The sequence below is a fragment of the Neodiprion fabricii genome, chromosome 2 (genome assembly GCF_021155785.1).
Source record: "Neodiprion fabricii isolate iyNeoFabr1 chromosome 2, iyNeoFabr1.1, whole genome shotgun sequence".
Taxonomy (NCBI): domain Eukaryota; kingdom Metazoa; phylum Arthropoda; class Insecta; order Hymenoptera; family Diprionidae; genus Neodiprion; species Neodiprion fabricii.
In genome coordinates this window covers 25332424-25356610 of record NC_060240.1, presented here as the reverse complement: position 1 = coordinate 25356610, position 24187 = coordinate 25332424, and the positions used below count along the sequence as shown (strand labels likewise).

The following is a 24187-nucleotide window of genomic DNA, read 5'->3' as shown; positions in this document are numbered from 1 at the left end:
CCTTTTTCTTTTTTTTTTTTTAAAGTTCCGAGCAAAACGATTATTCTGTCGACGTCTAATATTCAACTTATTCGTAATTCTGATTCATTTGGTTTGTTACTCAGTCATGACTATTTTTTTTTAATCGCGAAACAAAAATTTTTTGGCGTTGAGAAAAAATTTGTGGAAAATATTGTACTAAATAGACGATATTCACTATTTGAATTTTGATCGCCTGTGGTGATATAAAAAATGTATTGGTTTCGGTCGGAAATCACTTTTTTCCAATACCTGCTGGGAGAGTTCGATTTTCGAAGCCTGCGTAACTATTTTCGAAGAATGTTTAAAATGACGTTGGCGCATGCGGATAATTAAAATGTTATGTTTTACACGGTAGGAATTTTTTTAACGCATGCGCACTCGCCAATAGCTTAATTTTACACACGTTATCATTAAGTGTACATTACTTATCCGCAATTTTACGCGGTGTTAGGGACAGCTTTGTTTTTAAAATCAAACTTTTCTGTACAAGTGTTGGCATCAAATTATAACGATGAGCATGAAAAATTGAATTACTTTGTTTAAATGATAAAAAGAACCGCTAAAAATAGACTGTTTAGTCGGCTTGTTTCTATCGATTTACTGCACTGTTTAAAAATTTCTGTATGGAACTTCTTACACTGTATTAGAAGTTTTATTCGGATACAGAACAATGAATTCACCATACATTTACTGTGTATTCAATTTATGAACCCAATAAATTTACTACAAAATTTAGTGAAATCCAATTACTTTTTTGTGCTTTTCCTATGAATTTTAGTAAAATCAAAAATTTTCATTGTAAATTTCAAACAAATGCATAGTGATTTACGTTGCTGCACTGAATTTGTAAATTTACACCTCTTTTGTACAGTAAATGTCTAGTAAATTCATAATCATTTTTAACAGTGTGTGTATGGGACATTCGACGTCAAATCGAACGGTCGGTTTCCCTGACCCATTTTAATCTGACTGCCTTTATACACAATCAAAGGACACATTGAAAGGATAAATTTTGAATTTTTTCAGATTTTTCCGACAGACGATTTCTTCACGACAACTCATCCAATATATTGATTTTAACAATGTTCTGATTTTTCGCGTCTACGTAGCTTAAAACCTAGACGATACATGAAAAAAGTTCGTCGACAAAAATTTTAGGTTCCCTTGTGATTTTCTCGAGAGTATTTTTTCGGATTTTTCATACCCCGTTTCAGTGTAGTTTTGATGCAAAATGCGGGCAACTTATTCGTAAGTGAAAAGTGCCCTAATCGAATCGGTTACAATTTATACACAGCGTGCCTTCTTCAATGCGAAAAGTTGTCTGAAAACTTCATACTGGGCGGTGCAGTGGTTCGGAAGATATATCGACAAATATTCACACAGTGGCGGGAATTCGGTTCAAACTTCGCGGCGCGGCAAGTTATTTTCTTACCCTGCGCGTGGCGCTGCTGCGCACTGGAGGGCGATCTTCAATTGTCACGCGTTTTGTTTACAACCTCAGTCGACGACTTTTTCTGGAGAAGTATACTTTATTTACCATTTATCGCGATTCCTGACATGATATGTGAGTTCCGTACTGCCGGACAACACTTTTGAAGCATATTCGTCCAAGGTAAGAATTCAACTATGTGTCGCGTATCGCAATACCGATTGTATAACTTTCACCATTCGTACCGCCACATTATCGTACGTATGGATGAGAGATTTCACAGTTCCACGTAAACTATTACTCGTAACTTTTGAATTACTTTTCCGCCCACTACGAAACTTGTAGACAATCTTTGGTATTGAAAAAGACGTGCTGTGTAAAACTTTCAGCCAATTTGATTAGGGCACTAGTTTCTTACAGAAGATTTTCGAAGATTTTTCATCAAAATTACACTTTAACGGGGCACGAAAATCGCAAACTATTATTTTTAGAAATTTCATTTCTTTTCCGAGTTTCATTTCTTACGACGAATCCTGTACATGTACTTTGTAGCTTGAGTGAAAAGAGTCAGAATATTAAATTATCATAGCGTTAATATAACAGTTCATTGGTAAAAATATTTACTTGTAACCACGTGTTGAAGCTTAATTCCGCGATCAATGTAGGGTTGAACCGTGATATAAGCGGCTGGATATTTATGTGTATACATCATTAGTTTTCTGCTGATAATAATTATTTAAACACTTTGATGATTATAATATTTGGAACGCAGATATTTAGATTTATAGATAACATTTACACGTGAACTCATTTCTTTTGTATTACTTTATGAGTATGTTTATTTTGTTCGATAAGGTATATTAAGATCTTCGCAAGTTATTTCTATTTATAATCGTATTACAATCAAGAGTTTCATCTTATTTTTGGTATAAAATTATTTTATAAAAACATATATCAATCCGTTCACATAGCCGTATGAGTAGAGAACAGATTTAATTAAAATTCGAAAGAATTCCCGGACAAATATTTATTTATTATATTCTCGATAAACCAAACATCCGTGAATTGAAGATGATCCACTGCAATGGACAAAAAATCAATCTTCCCGGCTTTGTCCATGGCACGTAGACCGAGACGATCCTGTCGGTGAATAAAAGATGGTTGAAATAATGCGGAGAATGGAAAAATTTGATGCACGTTATAAAAATAGGTATATACCTCTGTGTAGATGGCAGACTCTTGAAGAGTTTCAAGTTGCACGGATTGGCCAGGCTTGTAGAATCCAAACCATTCTGATTGCCGTGGTTGAACCATTGTGTCGTTCTCAAACATTACCAGCACCAGCTTCTTGAGTTTTTGAAGGTTCTGTTTGTAGTCCTGAATTCAGAAGTAAACAAACCCGTTTCAGCCAACAGGCTCACCGCTTTTGTGCATCAAGCATGATCGCCTACTGCTGGTTTGCCTGATATTTGAACATCACTCGGTAGGACACTAGAATTATTGGACACGAGATTACTTGGTCACAGACAGATTGGACACAGAGATTCATCGGACATAGGATTTTTTTTCCACTGCAGTATTAGTAACCACCCTATGTCATGAACTGGAAGAACTGTACAGTGTTGTTAACTGGATACACTGAATGAAAATCGAATACGAAGTTTTGGGCTACTTTTCCATATCTTAACAGTTTTGGTTTCAATCCAGTGTTTGAAGATTCATTCAATTTCTTGGTCTGTCAAAGTTTATTCAATGTGCAGTGTCTTATCGTGCTGTGTCCAAAATCGCTGGTGTCCAATCGGAGTTTTTGAAATCGTTTCAATTCTCGGTATCGAATCGGACTGTGTTGAATAAATCTTGTTGTCCAATCGGAGTGTGTCCGATTAATTTTGTTACCAATACAGCTTTCGGTTATTTTTTGTGTCCAATAAAGCTGGTGTCCTATCTGGGGTGTCCAAACGGGGTTTACTCGAAATAATCTGACTGAATTAGCATTTGTTTGAATATCGTGAAGAATGACGGAGTTAGCGATATCTGTTTCAAAACCGGCAGTGTAATTGGGCTCTAAACTTTATTGGCCTATCTTCGCCATATGAACAGTGTCCCGTGCAAATATCATCCAAATGCGTTCCACGGTTTGACTGGCCGAGTCCTGCTCACGAGAAATCTTAGCTCACATACATCCACTTCTGAAAATACTTGCTAACAATTTTTTCGGGCTTCAAGCTACGCTTCTCAACTAATTTTAGGATTCCTTATCAATCCAACGCTTCTGCGATGGCAAATGTATAGCGTGCTCTGTTTACTAACGATCGCTACATCTGCAGCTTACCGAAATTCTTACCTCATTCAAAATCAGCTCGTTGTTGATATCGGCGAGGAAGATACTGTTCTTTTTGTACTCATCTTCCTTCAGCGGGTCGTGCCAGTATTGGGCCTGAACCAGCTTGCGTTGCACCTCCCTTGAATTCAAATTACGCTATTAAGAAACCATCGTACCTTTTTGACTTCGACAACACGTTACCCTAAGTCGTTTCAATTAGAACATTACTTAAGATAGGCTGCATAGTTGAGCATCCGTCGCAAGTAGTCGCAGAGGCGGTGCTCTAAGGACGCGCAATGTGGAAGGCCGTAGACTCCTTGGTGTTGACCCCCAAGAGAGATGAGGTTCAGCATTGGCGGGTTGGGACACCTCTGGGCGACCGCTCGTCTGGTTCAAACGAGTAATCAATATTAAGATACGAATTAGATATTGGAGCCTTTGAAAATGTTGTTGTTATATTTTTAGATATATGTAGTATTTTTCATCGTTATTATCTTATTACAGAAACTGTCCTCCTTGTGAAAATCCTATGGCGTTGTAGCCGCGTTGAAGACGGGTGTCCTGGGCCAACTGATTACAAGCTTCGGCAACTTGGTCGTTTACATTTTTGAAGAAGCTGTTTTCAACGTCCTACAAAGAGTGACTAAAGGTAGTAAAATTATAAAACAAGTACTGTAATGAGCGTGATGAAAGGTTACAATCGTGTTTGTTGAATTATTGGGTGTACCTCGATTTCGGAACCCCCGATACGAATGGATTTAACGTATACACCGGTTAAATGGACTTCGAGTATCTTCTTTATCTGCCCAAGACTGAAAGAAAAGCAGCAGCTATCACCTGCAATAATTATTTACGTAACTATTCGTTGGTTCTAATGAACTTGAGGAACAAAATTGTGTCCAAAGTATCGAGCGTGAAAAAAATTGGTCAAATTTATCAAACAGCGAAGCCATGCGATCATTTTGTATGTTTAGACTGTTTGAACACTTTTCTAATTATGGCTGGAAAAAGATCACTTATCTGATCTGATCAGTAATCGGAGTTTCTTAATTATACAGAACGAGACAGTATTCTCGAAACTTTTTGAAATTGCAAATGGAATATAAATATTGCATCGGTACATGAGTCTGCAAAATGATTTTTATGATGTTTATGTGAACATGACTATACTAATAAATATAATACACAGAAACGTGACAGAATACTTTAAAGTGAACAGTTCATGTTGCATCTTTGTTTGGCCAAAGGATTGGAATAATTTAAAAAGCTCATAATTCAAAATTAGTTGGACATCTTATGTCCGATAAATTTTATCTTATGAATCCATCCGCTTTTCAGTAATTATCAAAACACCGATAAATTGTTGGAGTTGGGTAAATTTTCCCCGGTTTGCAACGTCGTTGGATACAGTTACCCCTTTGTTGTTGATCTCGCGGCAATCCCCCTTACAAGAACACCACGGAACCCGCCTTACCGACTGTAACATTGTCTGCATTACCGACTGACAAAAACGACGAAGTCATGAAGTGAAAGTCACACTAAAGCGCACAACAACGGTTGATAAAGAGTTCGAAAAGCAAGCTCGCAAAAGCTCATCGTTAGTCTGATTCGTTCAAAGTAAACAAAGTAAAACTTCACGCTGGTTGTGAAGGCTAAGGACATGTAGACTAATCGCAACAGGAACCATTAGGGACATATTTAATAGATTGACAGAATCTGAATCGTATGTGCGAATAAGAAAACTGTGCTGGCATCTTACGGGCAAATTGCAAAGCTCGATGAATTAAAATTGTATACGACACGGGTGCCGGTTGCTTGTCACTTGTTTCGACTTGTTTGCGAGATTAGAGATAAATGTTACTTCAAGAACATATTTTCTTTCTCATGTTTAGCGTTAATTCGACTTACCCATTCCGTGCCAAAGAACAACTGGAATCTGGGGCTCAGGGCCGCCGTGATTCTGGTTCTCAGCCAGTGAGTATTCACAACCGAATGTAAACACCGATAGAAATATTATTATTTTATATCCCGCGAACATTTTAACGTTTGACTTCTACCGGTGACAAATGAACAATCCACCACGTGTAAATAAGGTTTACACCACTTTTCAAATTGTTATATGCAGTTCACAAATATGCAATGTCAGCCTGATAAACAAGTCTGTGTGTACTAATGTTCGCCTATTTTTTTCATCGCGCAGAGCCTCTTGCGGGAATTATAGGAACTCGTTGAAACACACGCGTATTGCGCGTTATAGGTATTTATCTTCGGACGATGCTCAGGATTTTAAACTTGACTAAATCCCTTGTCATTATTTTCAATTAGTATCTGGAAAATCCAGATTTACTTCAGTAAAAAAAAAGTAATGACCCGGTTCCGATGGGATACAGCATTTTGATTATCGTTATTTCGTAGTTTCGTTAGCATCGTTAAGGTATACATTTTTGACAATTTCATTCGTCACGATTAAATTACGGACATTTTCAAATTCCGAATCAACCGGTATTAATCTGATGTATTAAATTTCACCCCAATGTGCACTTTACGAGGTCCTAAACAGATTTGCACCCTACAGAAATATTTGATTTTGTCTTATAATTATTGAATATTACGTACTTCTCGGGTACTTTTCGACTTCAATAGCGTAATATAATTTAAACTTTGCATAAAAATTGACCCAGTAGCCATATTACGGTAAAAAGCCAATTATCAACTACATTATTCAGTAATAGAACCTGCAATTGTAACGTCTACTATGTTTAATTTGCCAGCGTAAATCATACTTTGCATCGTAATTACATGTATATTGTACACGTAAACATACGGCACGATGTTTCTATTGCTTTATTACCTAAATGTTTTTTTACTCTCTTTGTAAACTGCTGATATTTTCACGAGAAAGAAATAGTCAGAGGTTAGGTTGCGCGGTAATTACAGGGCCACGGCGTATAAATTGAGCTGCCAAAGAATGGGCGATAAATTTAGTAACGTAGGGTCTTTTCGCAGGTCTCAGGGCCGAAAAACACTTCCGGGTGAAGAGTAAGCAATGTGGGTCGCAAGGCTACATCTGAATAGTGTTACTACGAACCGACGTTTGGTGTGAATATATTTTTGTAAACGCGTGTACACCACTCGAGACGAATCTCACGTGTCCAAATTGCGACGCAAATTTTTTACTCACATAAAAACGTGAAATTTTAAGTGAAATATCCACGGGAATTGTGCGTGTGAAAATGAGACGCGTGTTATGTTTTATTTTACAATTAACCAAATTAGGTACTTCCCTTATCCGTATAAGCTCGAGAACTTTCGATAATCCACATTTTGCGATAACATAAGGGTAAAATGTCACAATATTATCTTCGTAGTTTCCTTGGTGGTCCTAAAGAGTCCGTCAAGTGTGCGGGCAGTGTTTACCCCTTTTGCCTTCATCTTCGAATAAGTGATTCGTCATTGCGTTCACTTTACTTTGCGCTGATAAGAATCTTGGGAGTTAAACGTCTATTTGTTATGTTTTATGCAAATCAGCAATCGTCAACGATTCAACTTTCGTGTATATTTTGGTTTGATGAATTAGAAAAAAAAAAAAATCATGACAGGTAAGAAATAATTCTAACCAGTGTAAATGCATCACAGAGTTATTATTTTTCACACACATTTATTATAAAATATAGAAACAGATTCATTTCGCAAGAAAATAAAAAAAAAAAAAAAATATATATAAATCATGAAAGTAATAATCATTCTTTCGAATTCAGTTCGTAACACGGGATGTATAATGATATATGGGATTGATTACATAGAATATATTGAAACATGTAAATCTTTTGCGAGGATAATAATAGTTAAGATTATTATAAAATTTCCATTGTACATATGTACAACGCGCTGCAGTAATTCGGTATACCTATAATACATATTTGAAGAATTAGCAATAACATAATCTATATAATATTAGACTATTTTCAATTATTCAAGCAGTCTTTTTTGTGTCGATATCGCGACACTATTTACATGATATACTACACGTAAACATTTCTTTTTTATCATCAAGGGATTATGCCAATAAATGAACATGTCGTCTAGCGTATGAAATATTTGATACAATTTATACATGGTAAGTTCTATTCATTCAATGGGGTTTTTCATTTCATTATACATTCCTGTATTGGCTCAATCACCCTTCTACAACTGTACGAGTACTTTCGTACCTTAAATTCGATTCGATTATAAATTTTCAATTACCGTAGCATATAAGTATACCTAGACTACTGTGTATATGATTTTTAAGACAATGCAATTATATAAGGTTTTAATTTTTTGCACTCGTCGTATCCTACCGTATTATGTGAATTTACGTGGTTGCTAGTCGTGCGGAATTGACCCACAATTTAGCCAAGCATGTGTTTATTCGCGTGTTCGAAGAAAATTACAGTTTAAACAGAGACAGAAGAGAGAAAAAAAAAAAAAAGAAATAAAGGAAAAGTTCGAAGTAGGTAACGTTCGTTTTATAATAGTTTTTATCGAACACGCGGCATTCTGACTCAACTGACCGGATATAAATATTTTAAATAATGAATCGTAATACCAGTTATAACGTATATGTAAATAAAATATGAAATGACCGAAGAATCATTTGCTCAAACATCAAACACACGGTTTCGTTTACTCATCGTATAAAAGCGGCTTTTCGCTGCCATATCTAAAGTCTTGAAACAAAGATAACTGTGAGAAACAGGATGAGATAAAAAAAAGAAAAAAAAAAAAAAAACGACTCAAGGTGCCCGGTTGAAAGCAATCGTGTGTAAACCTTGGCTGAAGGCCCTAAAAGTACCAGTTTACAATGACACGTATATACTACGTATGAGATTCGATAAATTAAAAATCCGCCTGCACTAAAACGACTTTGATATCCTAAAGAAGGTATCCAGCTATGTATAGCGAGCATTCGCGATGATGCAGAACGATTGTAAATGGTCTCAAGTTCGCATAGCTCGCAACCACGTTCGTCGAGTAGGTATCGCACGCGTCACGTTTCAGGACCAAGGGGCAAAACAATCGTGTTAAATATCAGATCACTTTGAAGAACCAAATAGACAGAGAATTGGCTTTGCGCTGATTGACTGTATGTACTGTACAGAAGTGACGACTGGTCGTAAATTTCATCGAATGACGCGAATTTGTCCATGCAGTTGTCATCGCTATTGCGAAGCCGTTACCATTCTAGGATCGAGAAATTAACGTCACAAAATTTCGAATGTGGAACAAAGTTTCCCAAGAATCGTTTGCACCCACACAGTCGTATATGTGGTTCGAGTATCGCTTTATCGCAGGCTTCGTTCTTGGCCTCGTTAGGGCTTTTACTACTGACCCGTACTCGCCTTGTAAATCAAACCCCGCATAACGCATCAGAGATGAACACTTATCTGCACAAGTCTCGGCTGCTCAATGAACACTGTACAATTTGCACATGTATGTGAAGATGTTGGATTGGAACTTGTATCACACTCAAGTTCCTCCATCCTCACATTCGTCACGTGATCCTTGAGTGCCGAAACAGCTATCGTTTCATCCAAATAACCGTGAAAGTGCTCACCTCCGGTATCACAACCGTTTTGGATTACTCGATTAATTTCCATAGGGCATATTCCGTGGTAAAATTCTGAATCTAGACTAGTACAAGACCCTGTACAGATCCCCAGAGTAACGTCTGCCTGTTATACCACCACGGCCACGGTGATTTGCTCCACAGAAGTTATCGCTCAGACCGTTGAGCCGTTTTTCCAACCTCAAATGATTGAGGAATCTGTCTTTTTTTGACCTGCTGAAGTGACCTCGACCCACTGTCATCCTCAAGGCCGCCTCTTCTTCTGCCGACATCGAAAAAGTTTTCTCATCCTCAGTTTCTTCGTGTTTCTTTACCGCGAATGATCCGCTCAGACGATCTTCCACGTCCGAATCCGAATCTGTAACGAACAAAGATTTCTCATTGATTGGCAATGCGCATATTCATAACAATTTTGCCAAATCAAGAAGTCCTGTAACTGGCTATTCTCTGATTTTTGAAAATGCTTCACGAAATTTGTCAATTCTACGGAATCCGATGCTATTCATGGAAATTCATTTCGGTAAACTCAGATTGAAACTTGAGCTGGATTACAACCGTCGAAGGTCTGAAAAATTCTGCGTGGTCAAAAATTATACAAGGTCATTTGGGATTTCGGATTTTTAAACTCACCCAAATACGATCCGGAGTCTGAAGAGCAGCCCGAGGAAGAAGTGACGTCCCAGAACTGGGGCTGAGGGTTGCGTTTCAAGCTCGGGGTTGAAGTAACGACGCAGGTGACACGAACGGCGGACGGATTGTCGCACCGATTCGCTATCATCGCAGTGTCGAAGCTGGCAGGTCTCTTCCTGTATCGTTGACGGTTAATCACACGTGTCCTCTGATTCAGGTGGGTTACTGGACTCCGTTTGTCGACGACTGTGGTTGGCCGCTGCGATTCATGATCAACCGTATGACCCAGCTTCTGGTTGTCCGGTGACGGCGATTCTGTAGCTCGTTTCAACTCTACGCATCTGTAAATCCGAACAACACATCTCGTTATGGTCTTTTAGAGAATGAACGAAACGATGATAACTTTTCTGCGAATGTTACAAGATTGTAAAGTGCGTAAATGTGGCTTGTGATTCGTGAATCTTGCATGATCAGCTAACGCGGAAGGATCTCGAGAAGTCGCTAGCTACCAAGTAGCCCTACCAATATTTCAATCTCGTCTGAGGTCCAGGGTCAAAGGCTCCGACGGATGACGAGTTTGGGTATGAGTTAGGAAATGTCGTTATCAGCCACATGCTTTTAGTGCAGGCTGTTCGTCTGGTGTACCGTGCGAGTTATTGTGCTCGTGGAACCGGCGCCGTATTGTCCTTTTAACCTCTTGGCTCTTGGCCCTTGCCTTACTGTGTCTGGTTAGGCATGAAAAGAGATCTTTCTTCAGCTCTGATAAGAATGAAAAGCTTACGGGGATTGATTCATTCACGTGATTGTGACAACTCGGCCTCGTACGAATGCTTTGTGCGAACTGTTATGGATACACTGTACACTCAATAATATCTGTCTGGCTTTTTTCGTTCGTGACGCGGTTTCTATTTCGGTATCCAATCACGGCTGCACGCTTGCTCTTTGAATATCGACATGATGTAATTCCGGGTATTATAAATTATGCACCGTAACATTCGTTCGGTAGATTGAATGTAATTTAGTTCTTCGTTTCGTCGCTGGAATTTTTTCCACTCGTATTATATGGACCCGACAAAAAGAGCTGACAAATGGTTAAGTGAGAAGCAGCCGCTGCGTCTTGCGAGTTAAGGGCAGTTTGATGAACCCTGACCGAGAATGGGTTAAATTGACATGGACCGAACCCGAAATAGAAGTCCGCAGCAATTCTTGCGGAGATTAAACGAACAGCTCTTCATCGAGATCTGATTTACATTTTCTCTGTGTTCGAACTTCGCTTATCATCTTTTTGCAAACAGTTATTAAACCTCAGTTTTACGAGATAGTGACTGCGTGGTTATCTATCTGTGCGTTTGCTGCTTGCTTATGAATCGGCAAAACGTCCAAGTACAATCCGGTGCGCTCGCACTCGTCGTGAGTAGAGCTGAATGCTCGTGTTGAAGTTGACTGAGATTGGTTGAACCGAGTTGGACCACACAATCGTGCCTTGCTCACGTATGTTCCGGGTACAAGAATGACGTGTATACCAGCGACATGGGTCTTTGCCCCGAGTTACAAGTCGTCACTTCTTGCTCCTGAACAGAGAAATTAGCGAGGGCCCTTTTTTGGCGATACGTTTCTCAATATCGTCCTGTTACGTAAGGTAGATTATCGCTGGCCTTTAACGCAGGTGTCCATCGGATTCCATCGACTAATTATGGAATACTCCATCTACCACTTAAGTATTCGATTTACGTCGCACGGTGATTCACGGATACTTGTTATGCATGTGCACTCGAGCAAGGCCATCACACACGACTTTGATTGGCATATCACTTTAAACACTAGAACTTAAATTTATTGGAAAGTAAGGCGTTGACCTTTAAATTGGATTGTCAGTACAGTGCGACTTTCGTGTTGTGCATTTTTACAAGAGGCACCTTTACCCAAAAATGAATGTCAATTGGATTCCGCATACCACGTGAAAAAAAGCTGAGTATCAATTCCCGAAATTCATGTATCAGGTGACATACAACGTGAAATTCAGTGACACAAGAAAACATTCGAAGCCTTCATTAACACAATTCATATACAAGTTCAATAATTAACGTTTCCAATACCCTTGCTGTACAATTAGGACCTTTGCCCACAGATCCAACACGCTTACGAAACATCCAGACATTGTCTTCTTCGCATGCTCATGTCCAATGCTCTCTTTTTCTACTTTGTTCCCGATCTCACATTTATTTCCGATCGTGCGCGAATCGATTCGCAACGCATGAAGCTGGTGTGGTTCTGAAATACCTCCCATTCATTTACTGGTCTAGTACGACTTGTTTGGCAGTAAACAAGAATTACCATATTAAGTAAAAACACGTCGATAATATGTGATTTGAATATTCGTTATTGCTCTGTATGTTTACAGTGTTTCCAAAAACTCTGAATTCCCTTTGAAATAGTTCGGTTTCTTAACCGGTCATTAAAATCAGAAGATAAATTATTTCATTATCTCAATTTTCGAGATCAGCTTATATTCCTTCGACTTAACGTACACCTCTTTTACAGATCAAAAGGTTTGAAAGAATTTTATTGTCTCAACGAATCCAAATTGCTCTATATAACTTCACCTGATTTTATAATAGCATGACTTGGAACAGCTTCGCGTGACTTTAACTGGCCTTTCATGATCATGTGACTTCATCTAACATCCAACAGCTTGGAACCATTTTGCCTAATCTCACGTGCCTTCTTACGCGTAACTTGGAATCTTTTTGAGAAGCGATCAAGTGTGTATTATTGCTAACTTATTCGAGTCGAACGACAATCAACCTGTCAGAATTACAGTACGGTTTCAATTAGGTCTTTTATAGGTAGCTCACTTCGAATAGCGTTAAATTTGTCCATACGATTCAGATGATTTCTTATCGACAGTATATAAACCTCACTCTACGAGCGGTTGACCTCGGAAGTCGCCACTGAATCGCTACTGCACCCAGGACTACTTCTGGTTTCCATAAAAGGACACGAGACAGCGTTTGATAATTAGGAACATCGTTGCATAATCCGTGTTTAAAATCTTCCTCAAGTTTCCGAGACTTTTATTAGCAGTGAACCTTGAACACGACGCCGCTGTTCTATTGTTGTATAAATTCTCTGGACTCGTTTCACGGCGCGAAAACATCGTTGTAACTGTCGTCCTGTCTGTCTGTGCATCTATCAATCTAGATTTATAAAAGTTCTTCTCAAGTGTTGATCACCGTTGCCGTTTACTATACAGCCGGTACAACATCGGAGACATGTTTATACGAGACGCCGTGTGCAGTGGGCGTAACTTGCCGGATCTGCAAACTCACAATCAGTCCCAAGACGCGCCAACTAGACGAGAGACCGGCCGGGTGCACGAGCACCGAACACGATCAACACACACCAACAACAACCGTCTACGAGTATAGATATTACGTTATGCTCAAGTGGACAAACTCCCTACACGCGTCCAGTCATCTAACCATATCATGATCGGTCTGTACGCTGTCCGCGGACATTCTTGACCGCCTCGGACTTCACGACATCTCGATTCGGTCACATCGACACGTCAAGGTCTCAAGTTCTCGAACTTCCAAGGTCCCAGCTCTTTTCCCTTCTTTTATCTCGTTCACTCGACCATTCGTATTCTTCACATGGATGAATCCCCGTTCACCATCATCGATCTCCTTCAATTGGTACAAGATTACGTTCCAATCGGTGACTTAATACTTATATACCGTCGATTACGTCGAGATGGAATCCTCGGGGTATAACATTCAGACTATAAGTTACCGATCAAACTTGGCGAAAACAAATCGAACGATGTGCGACGTCTCATTTAATTGCTTAGAAAACTCGGTGAGGCGTGTTAATTATCGGGTTGACGAGGATTGTCGTGGAGAATGTACAAGTCACGATGACTACGTTCAATTTTCATTTTAAGAATACGAATCGTCACATGTGTTATACAGTGTCGTACGACTTATCAGGAGAGAATCTGCTCTGTCGTCATCTCTAGACTATATCGCTGCCGTTTTGTACCTACCACTACCATGTACAATATCGTACGCAAGTAGGTACGTGCACCGAATCACTATGTGTTTAAGAACACCTCGTGTGCTCTGAGTAGCGTGGCATTGCAGGCTGCAGGGACACTTTTGCCGCTGCTTGGCCACTTTAATTGAGTTTAATTGATGTTAAGAATAGACGCACTTATACCCACGCATGTTTCCTCGTAGACTTCACTCGCATGAAACGTTGCTCGCTAGCTCACGTGTTATGTTGTACGGACTCACGGTTTGAATCGAATTAGGAGGCGTGGAACGCACCGGTTCGGTGCACAAAGTGCACAAGAAGTGGGTGTGAGCGATGTTTCTTCGTCATCAAACATCCGCGTGGCAGGAGCAGAAGTGTAACAAACCAAGAAAATGAATAATGATGTGTCCGGAATGCAGACCCAGCAAAAAAGCATCCAAAAGAGCAAACGACGATGCAAACTTCGATCAAATTCAACACGATTAAATCAATATTTTCGCGACAGGAAAAAAATTTCATGTACACAGTATTTAACTCGAGGAACTCCATTCTCGATTATTTCAGAAAAGTTTCCTTATTATTTCATGATTTTTGTAATTCAAAAAAACACTTATCTCAGTCCGTCTCTGAATAGATTCCAGCTCATTTGAGACGTAAAATAAAAATCTCCTCCAAATCGCTCGACACAAATTACTTCCTCAGAAGCTATTGTTGGCACGACTTAAGTGATGTTTTATTGGACACCGTATTAAGGTAATCAAAGATTCATATTAGGTGATTTGTACAGAATTCATTGACAAAAAGAGACGAGGCCTGATCTATCGACACTGAGAAAAGGTGAAACAATGTACAAGCTTTCTAAACCTGTCGAAATTGAATTTTTTATTCGCGAAGGAGAGAGTCTTGAGATCGAGATTCAATTCAATCAAGATTAATTTCTCCACTTGAACCTTCATTTCATAATTTTTTTTTTCGTTGGCTTTCATCGGTTTTTTTTTACTGGACTGGGATTTCGTCAAGCCACGACATAGAATCTTTGCAATTTCCATTCCAGGCTCATTTTTGGAACACGTTTTTTCAAAATGATTTACTCCGATAGATTTCCTCGAGTTTTTGAAGCAGTGATTCAAAAATTCAGTACAATATCTAAGAAAAATTCGTTTATTCATGTTCAAATGAAAATTAACCATGCACAGAAATCTTACAATACGAGAGTTTTGTTCGGATACGCTTTTCAAATATACAATCGTTTCTTCGAAACACTTGTCTACGATTACTTCCATGACAATTACGACTTTCCATGAAATTGGCGGTTAATTAGCGGGCATTAAAATGATTCCTGGTTAATTTTTAACAATTATGTAGAACATCGAATTTCTTTTAACAAATAAAATTACTGATGTTTCTAGTTTATACTTGCATGTAATTAACTCAATTACTATCTTTGTCAAAATACTTTTCAGCGCTATTGTAATTCTATTTTTTCTCTTCTAGTTCTGTTTTTCTACGCTCTTGTTTCATTGTAAATATAGACACGCGCGAGTATCACCTGTTGTGTACGCGGCTTCACGTCGACATTCCTCGGTCATCTTCAACACAGCGAAACGCGTTATTTATTTTTACATTCAATAGAAAACAAAAATTCTTCGATGTCTAGCCCTTCTTTTTTACCGCCTTAATTTCACCTGCTTCCTGACTCAAGCAGTCAAACAATTCGATGCTAACGTCACTGCCACGACGTTGAATTCGGACATCCAGAGAATGATAAACGAAGATAGAAGATCGCGACTTTGAGTTTCGGGTGAAAAATTTTGCCTGGGTTTGCTCCGCGTTGGCGTCTATAATTCCCATTTCTCTTTTCTCATTCCAGTATCAACGTTTACCTCTGCAATATAATTACAGTTTATTGTCACACGCTAAGCACACACGCACGCGCAGGGCTTATTCAACTGCGGAATGAGTGTTCGAAATATGTTTACAATGCAGGGTACATCGGGTGTCAGTCGGAGTGCGTTTGCACACGTGAAATAAGTCGGGTTCTGATCCAAATACGTGACACGGTATAAAAAAAAACACACCCAGCTTTGCGAGCAATCAAGCATATCGAGCTGTTCAATAAAACCAATGAATTGCTAATAGCCCCAACAAAGCGATATCACGCCGCCTGGCCTTCGTCTTATGCGCACACTTGTACTCAACCGTGTGTACGACATGACTTGTACGATATCCATCAATTGATTTCCGTGCTCATACCGACCAATAAGGCTTTCTCCTCGAACCTGGCAGAGCCCGTAAAAGTGTGCTTGTATGGATTAATAAGGTTCCACAGTACCCGGGGTTTGAAAGAAAATTTCAACTTGTTCACACCAGAAGACGTCTCTACCGTTTCTTATCCGTGAAAATGATTTATCAATAAATTATTGTCGCTGGTGCGCTCAAAAAACGATGTTGCGTTATCGAGTTACCGTTAAAACTTGAGGTTGAACATTTTGCTCTTCGCTTCAAATACAGTCACGCATGGTAGTTTGGACAGGACGAGGAACGAGTTTCGAGCTAGTTTTGCTCACGGAAAAAAGAATCCTAAAATTCTATCAACAAATTGATCAAGAGCAATTCTGTGCGAATTTTGGCATTATCATAATCAAAGTAGAAGACGAATAACTGAGAACGCACATAAATTTCCTGGATTAAAAATTGCGCGCATAAATAAGCCATCTGTTTACTCGCACCGAGTGCGGACGCACTGGAACGGACTGAAATTAGAGAGGCTGATCTCCTACCGAGACGTGGTGTAGGCGTAGGCCACGTCCACCACCAACACAAACGCTCTTGTGTAACGATCTGTACCTACTCGAGTAGCAGCAGCAGCTTGTATAAAGTTGGTTGGTATATTTTTAGTTACTTTTAAATTTGTCGCCAGCTAACGCGGATTTCGAATCCCCTGGAGCTCTCAAGTTCACAACCAACCGCAAGGTATTCCGATAACTATACCCTCGCAATAAAGCGTGGATCCACGCGATCCTTATGATCGATACTCGATCGCGTTATCACGCCGGTTTGCGTTACTTCGGTAACGCGGGTTTATTTACGCGTAGGAAATTATCTAAGAAAACCTTAGGAGAAATGATAATCTCATTGCCGGCGAGCTTGCGTTGTCGCGCCATTTTTATTTTATCGCAAAACCAATTATAGAAACTTTTTATTGTAAATAAACGACCTTATAGCGTAGGTTTCTCTTTCAGCTTCTCGTTTGATACGAAATAGAAAGAACGGGTCTAATGAAAAAAATAAATAAATAAATAAAAGTTATAAAAAGAAGAAAGAAAAAACACTAGGGATATATGCGTGCGAAATCTACGTACGGTTCGTAAGTAACGAATTTATGATTTATCGAAGAATACAGGAATGTGAGGAGAAAATCAATCTTGACTGAAATTGGATAATTCATTCGCCTTTGTTAGAAAATGAAACTTCATTCGTCAAAATTCGAGAAATAACGAGATATTTCGTACGAAATGTTGCATAACTTACTTGACATTTTTGTTTCAAGTTCAGGGTTCGTTTTCCATTTTTTTATTTTTTTTTTTTTTGTGCGAGCTCCGGATCTGGCTCCAACTAAAATTAATTTAGCTTCAGTAGCACCTTCGGGTTTGGAAGCCGGCGCTTCATGGTTCGTTTGTTCTATTTCAAACAAGTGGAAAATGAGAATACTAGTTGGATTCTCATTCTCGAACAATTTGCTGATCTGTAGAGAAAAGCTTGATTTGATAATTATAGAAACGTTAATTCAAGTCGCCGAGAATACTTATTATTTCGAAACAATTACATTACGTGCTTTTCAAACAACATATTTATTTAATAGTGATAATTGAAGTAAAGACGTGTATGTATAAAGATTTTTCTGTCTGCCGAGAAGTTGATTTTCAAATTATATGCGTACAGTACAGAACGATTAAAAAATAAAGTTTTCTTTGAATCTAACGTTCAGCTATTGGTAAAAAATTATACAAGACAAATTACAACCTTGATTTCGATATTTGTGAAGAAGTACCCGCATAGATTTTACCGAGCATGAAAAAGTTCAGCTATCGCTTTGAAAATTGTCAGATAGCATTCAGTGAGCCCTAACGGCCTTCCGGGGAATTGTTACTAATACGTCTAGGTGAAGGATGAAACAGTTTATGAAAAATTGTCGGTCATTATACCCATCACGATTGACCTCAGGAACTATCGGCCTAGTCTACATCCAACAATTGTAGTGGCGCTGAAAACTAAATCCAATGTTTTTCTACACGCCGATGACGTACACTTTAATTATAATATTACCGTTCGTTAAGAACGTCAGATAGTAAATACACTGTATAACATATCCATTCTAGGATAACGATAATAATAACGTATATTTAATGGTGAGAAATTGTGGCTCGCTGTGGAAATTCAATGTCGTAGGAATTTTTTTTGCACTGGTAAACTGAAATATTTTTGAGATTGTGATTTCCGAAACGCCAAAGCGTGCCTGATCGAACTTCTATATCGGACGTTCAGTCGCCACGAGTTTCTGTGCCAGAATTATTAAAACTATTTACTGGCGAACTGTTCGTACAAGCTTTCGTGTGGACGAAATTTATGCTTTGAGTTAGCGTTTTTGGTCTATCGCCAGAAACAGATCTGTAGCGAAAATCGCGAGTAATCCTGGTTAGAAATTGAAAAATTCATACACCAGGCAAAATTTCACAACGTGGAAAAAAATTTATGGCTTTGAACAGAAAATCCTGGCTGGAAATAACGTGGTTACATGCTCACTTGCGATAACTTTACAAAAGCGATGAAGTCTGTGATGGAAGGATGAAAAAATGATGGCTTTAAATTGTACCCATCAAACCTATCACCGAAATGAAACTTGGTGGTTACCAATCGCTGCAAAGAATATTTCATCACTGATGTTTTCTACCCACTTATGCTCAAGATGATGTTATTGGAACTTGGTAACTTTGATCAAGGTCACGGATAACTGAACCAACGTTCCGGCAAACTATTTTTTACTTGGTGAGCATACGTAGAAGTTACTTCAATCGCTAGATACGCGAGCAGCGACTTTTATTGGAAATGAAATTTTCCTTCGGTTAAAAGTGAAGGTGAACTGGGTTTGCACCTTGAGTTTCAAAGTCTTTCATTGAGTGTAGAAACGATTATCAACCCATATGGAATCGAGCGAATACCGCTGTACAGTTGGAAAAAATATTTAAGGTTTATAAAAGTTTCCACACATCGTCGAAGGTCCGTTAAAAATTGTACGATAATTAAGCGAAGTTGTTGAGATGAGAAAATTTTAAACCGTGAGATTTTATTATTGAAATGTCAATATTATTTGCAAGTTGTTTTGATGTTCCGATCCCGTATTATTGAAAACAACGAGTTAGCGATTAAGAGCGTAGACCTAATTATAATGTTTCCAATTAGTTTTCAGCATATTTTCAAGCGAAACCAACACGAATGTTTTCATCATTTAAATAAAATGCACGCCGTCCTCATCTTGCACTAACAATAAGAATTAATGCTTAACAGGTACTGAAAGAACTTGGTTTGTTCGGGCTTGAGGAATTCACCTCATTTCACAATTTCTTTCGTCAAGCTTCACTCCAAAGCTCGAATTGTATGAATGGAATAACGGAAGCTTGCGAAACGTCTGTCAGCACATCAAGCAGTCCCGACATTCTCGATTATCGTTCGTAATCTCACGAAAACTAACTTCGACAGTAATTCAATGACTCTAACGAAACTGCGGGATCTTCCTGGAACTTTTCCTTTCCAACTTTCGACCAGGTCGGAATACGTGCAACCATTAGGCTTATCTCAGTGTCGTGGTGGAATCAGTCATGGAATGTGGTAAATAAAGAGGAAACTTGGTAACGGGTCATCGAATTGAACTGTTTGTTCAATTCTTATAATATCCCAGACGGTGTAAACACGGACGAAGATACGCAGAGACATTAAATACGTTCTACGAGGCGATATATCTAACGGTTATTAGCCGAATGAGATAAGTTCAACCGGTGGTTTCGCCTGCAGAGAAAGTGACCATGCGGGCTGACACGAAGACGTGGTCTTCGACTATCACTCGAGGGTCCCTTTCCCTACGGCAAATACGAGCATGAAATTAGTGACGTCACTGTAACGATAAATCTTCAGGATAAATCGTTACTCTACGACTTCGGGAGCTCTGACATTTCGTTAAGCACGATAAACAAAACGAACTCTAGCACTGATTGTGCAAAAACTATCATCTCATCATCACGATGCTTTGCTTCTCGTTCGACAATTGTCGGCCGATCTTACGTCTTAAATTGTTCACCACTACAGTTTCAGATGACCATGAGCACGGCTTGTTTTATCGCTGCTCATATTTTTGTTGTTCCCGTTTCAATTTATCATTTATCACGTTGTGCAAAGTCAAGAAGAGATATCGGGCCTCGTGCTTCGGATTAACGTTTTCAAGATCTTGGGTTTTTATTATTTATTCATTTTTTATTTTGTTTTTTTTTTCTATTCTTTTACACTCGCAACAAAATTAATCCGCGTGAATTCTCTGCTTGGTTTTTTGGTATCAACCGAGTTGTAATCCCGGAAAATTGATTACGAGATATCGTTGTCGGCACGTCCGCAGGGTTTAAACTCCTTAAATCCCAAAGTTTCCACTAACCTGTACTGAGGGTCGAGAAGCCTCTGACAATTCCAGGCCAATTGAATGGCCAAGGAGGCGAAAGTGGACGAAACGAGGCCCATGGCCGATTCCACCGGGACGGATTCCACTTTTGCCTGAATTTTGGCAAGCACTGTTCACTTGGACGATGATTTCTCTGTTAAAAAAATCCTCGACTGCCACAATATTTCACGTTTTCGCTCTGCAGTATTTCGATACTCTTGGAAGATTATCGTCAACTTCAATGTCGAAAAAATTCTTTTCGTTAACACACATTCGCAGGTATGGAACACGCGATTCTCGTCGACGTAGGTACCGCAAGCTCCGTGTCTTGGGTCACACTGTGAGTTACCGTCCCTTTTACCAAGCGGCTTACGCACGCTAGCGCTCCGAGTCAGGAGGTGAGTGCCGTTTTCAATGCGTCAACTCGTATTTATGCTATATTCGTTGGTAGTCGCCACCAGACCCCCACCACGATCCTGCTAGGCACGTGCTCGCGTTTCCCGCGAGTCCGTGGTTTGAGAAAAAAAAATAAACAAGGATAAAAGCTCGTATGTTTGGCGGATAAGCCCTTTCGGCATAATGAGAGAAATTTTTAGTTCCTCAACTATTTTCATTTTTCACCACATTCGAAAAAAAAAATTCCAGCTACAATATGAAAATTAGTTTTTTAGCCGTTACCGGAAAGTCTAGTATCCGTTACTATGCTTTCTCGTTTCGATCACTGTTATACTATATTTACTCGTAACTGTTGCGAAAATTTAATGCTCGTGCAAAAATAAATCGACGTTAAAGCCTTATTTAACTAAAAAAGTAGATTAAACCTCACAAACTGACTTTGCGTTGCAATAACCAAAAAAGGATCGACGATAGCCGAAAATGGTTAGGCGTCCTCGTTTTTCCTAATTCCAACAATATTTAAACAGTTTTTTTTTAACGATACCTGTTTTACCGAATTCTTCCAGTTACTGTAACAAATGAAATTTTTCTCAGTGCACTAAAATATGTTTTTATTCGTCACATCTATAAATGGTTTGGGGTCGCATCCGCCGTTTTTGTGTTGTTTTTTCGTCAACGACGCAAAAACCTTATCGCGACGTTAGGTTTGTCGATTTCGGGTAGAATTTTAAAAATTTTATACGTTCTCAAAGAATGATATCGGCCGTAACGATATAAGGTCGTATGTGCACTGAGAGGAGAAAGTCGTCGAATGAAAAAGAAAAAAAAAAGAAATTGTTACGATCAACTAAGTACAGCGTACACGGGCGGCGAAACGATTACTTGGTTGTTACAATAGTTTACAAGTTGCACCAACTAAATGAACGATACTTTTTACTAATTAAATTATTGTTTAATACGAGCACGAGCACGTGAAGTCAAAGAAATATTAAGTTGAACGACCTGTATTGTACAGTTAACTTGAAAATAATTTTGTTAATCTGAATATCATACTTTTTGATCCAACAAATGTTTGATTGATGCAAGCTTATATTCTTTTGGTTCAAAATAATCTCAGTTATAACGGAACTGAATATTAAGTTGGAAAAATCGCAGCTAGGTACAAGCAACTGAATATTCAGTGTAGTGTTTCAATCATTAATTGCAACAACTCATTTGACGACCGTAGCTCATGTCATAAGGTGATGCTCTATTAAAATTACTATGAATTTCGATTGATGCGAGGGAACCATGGAATGGTTCCGATCAAAAGTAAAATTGATATTTTTAGCCTAATTACGCCAGTTTGTAGATTTTTCAGTAACGCAAATAACTTGTGATTGTTAGTAAGTCGGATTAAACGCATTTTCGTATAGTTTCCGATTAAACGCCTATTACCTATACGCCTATACAAACTATTTTTCCATTTTTGAAATACAAAACGTGCTTCCTGGGTGATTTTAGGATTTTTTTTTCAATCCAAGGTTCTTTGCGATAACAAATTTATGAGGCACTTCTGTTGTTGAAAATGGTGCCTAGAAACTAATAGATAAAATTTTTCAATGAAATCGATATGATTTAAAGTCTATGAAAATTTCAAGTTAAATTCAACAGTATGAAATAATAAGTCTATATAAAATAAGCTTATTACAAAAATGAGATTAACATTACGTACACGGATAAAATGAGGCGAGTTTTAAATCCTCCTCTCTTTGAGAATGAACCGTAGTGCGGATTCGTATTGTTTTTTTTTTTTTTTTTCTATGAGGGTGGTAAAAAAAAAAAGAAGTTTTTTCTACCACTTACCACCTCAAATGTTAGTGTTTTATAAAAAAAATTATGAGCTTTTTAGCTGAAGTTTAACCGATAGTGTTCCAATGATAATAACCATGCTTTTTTTTGTAGAGGTTTGGAAATCTTGAAAATTCAGCTTCATGTATCAATGCATGGATTTAAAAAATGTCGAATAGCTTACGAGTATTTTGACTTCCAACGAAAGTGAAAGTTTCCCATGTTAAACGAATGGAGAATAAAAATTTTAAGCGCGACCTGCTAAACTAGAGCTAAATAGCTCATCTTTAGGAAGGATCTTTTTTCTATCAAACGCTAACATTTGAGGGAATAAGATCTAAAGAGAACTTTTCTTGAAACGTAGTTCGTCGTGAACAAAACCAATTTTTAAACAATTTTATAATTGTTAGGATTCAGTCGTTTGCACAGAAACATTCAAATAACTTTTGACATCACTTCGTGTCGTACCTACTAAAAGGTTCGAAAATGATCGTTTAGCCGAAATGAAATTGCAATTGACTCAAAAGCAGCCTTGTTTTCATTTTGCACCAGCCTTTGAATTTGTCTGACAAAAATATCTCTTGAAAAAAAAAAAATATACACACATTTCCCGCGGTTCTACCGAATATGCAATTCTCCAGCGTTATTTCATGCAAAATATTTTTATCGCAGAGTATATTTTTCAACTAACAACGGTTCGACAATTATCTGCATTATCGTTTGCGAGAATTAACGTTCCAAAAGTTCACTTTGATATCTGTACATGTGTACAAAATATTTATACTTCATACATTCCTACGTTTCACTCTTTTAACAAACGACGAGATTATTTACCCGTAGCTTAACAGTTTATTATGCATCCTCTGTATCTTTCATAAGTTCAAAAGTAGCCAACTAACGTGATCACACGTAACAACGTGCTGATAAGTTTTCTCAAATCGAGTAAGATTTACGTAAGTATTATGCTTTTCTTTCATCCGGCAAGCCATTCGTCGTCCGAGTTTCGTTTGCTCCGTTTCATCGAGATTTCCCTGCATCTTTGTTTTTAGCTTTCCAAAGTAAACTGACGTTCCTTCCGTGTATTCTTCACTTGTTTTTCTTAACACGTATTTCGCACTAGTCTTTTAATCTCAGCACACATACGATCTAAATATACAAATTGTATATTTATCCCTCTGCTAACTATATTTATGTATTGCGTATGTAATGTAA

At 38.4% G+C, this 24187-nt stretch overlaps 2 protein-coding genes across 4 annotated transcripts; both read right to left on the bottom strand.

Moving 5' to 3' along the window:
• Positions 1 to 2260: 2260 nt before the first annotated feature.
• LOC124175728 (palmitoyl-protein thioesterase 1) lies at positions 2261 to 5960 on the bottom strand. The gene is made up of 7 exons (XM_046556174.1): positions 5682 to 5960; positions 4501 to 4610; positions 4276 to 4403; positions 4002 to 4160; positions 3795 to 3912; positions 2669 to 2827; positions 2261 to 2590 (listed from the first exon to the last, which is right to left on the bottom strand). Exons 1-7 carry the CDS (start codon positions 5809 to 5811, stop codon positions 2447 to 2449), a joined length of 948 nt encoding a protein of 315 aa, XP_046412130.1. The 5' UTR covers positions 5812 to 5960; the 3' UTR covers positions 2261 to 2446.
• Positions 5961 to 7863: 1903 nt separating this feature from the next.
• On the bottom strand, positions 7864 to 21139 carry LOC124175290. Of its 3 annotated transcripts, none has more exons than XM_046555365.1 (3): positions 20747 to 21139; positions 10012 to 10352; positions 7864 to 9739 (listed from the first exon to the last, which is right to left on the bottom strand). In XM_046555365.1, the coding sequence occupies exons 1-3, from the start codon at positions 20827 to 20829 to the stop codon at positions 9447 to 9449; spliced, it is 717 nt and encodes a 238-aa protein (XP_046411321.1). In that variant the 5' UTR covers positions 20830 to 21139; the 3' UTR covers positions 7864 to 9446. The 3 variants fall into 3 exon arrangements, with proteins under 3 accessions (XP_046411321.1, XP_046411322.1, XP_046411323.1); XM_046555366.1 differs by lacking the exon at positions 20747 to 21139 and adding an exon at positions 14234 to 14277; XM_046555367.1 differs by lacking the exon at positions 20747 to 21139 and adding an exon at positions 14224 to 14252.
• Positions 21140 to 24187: the final 3048 nt, after the last annotated feature.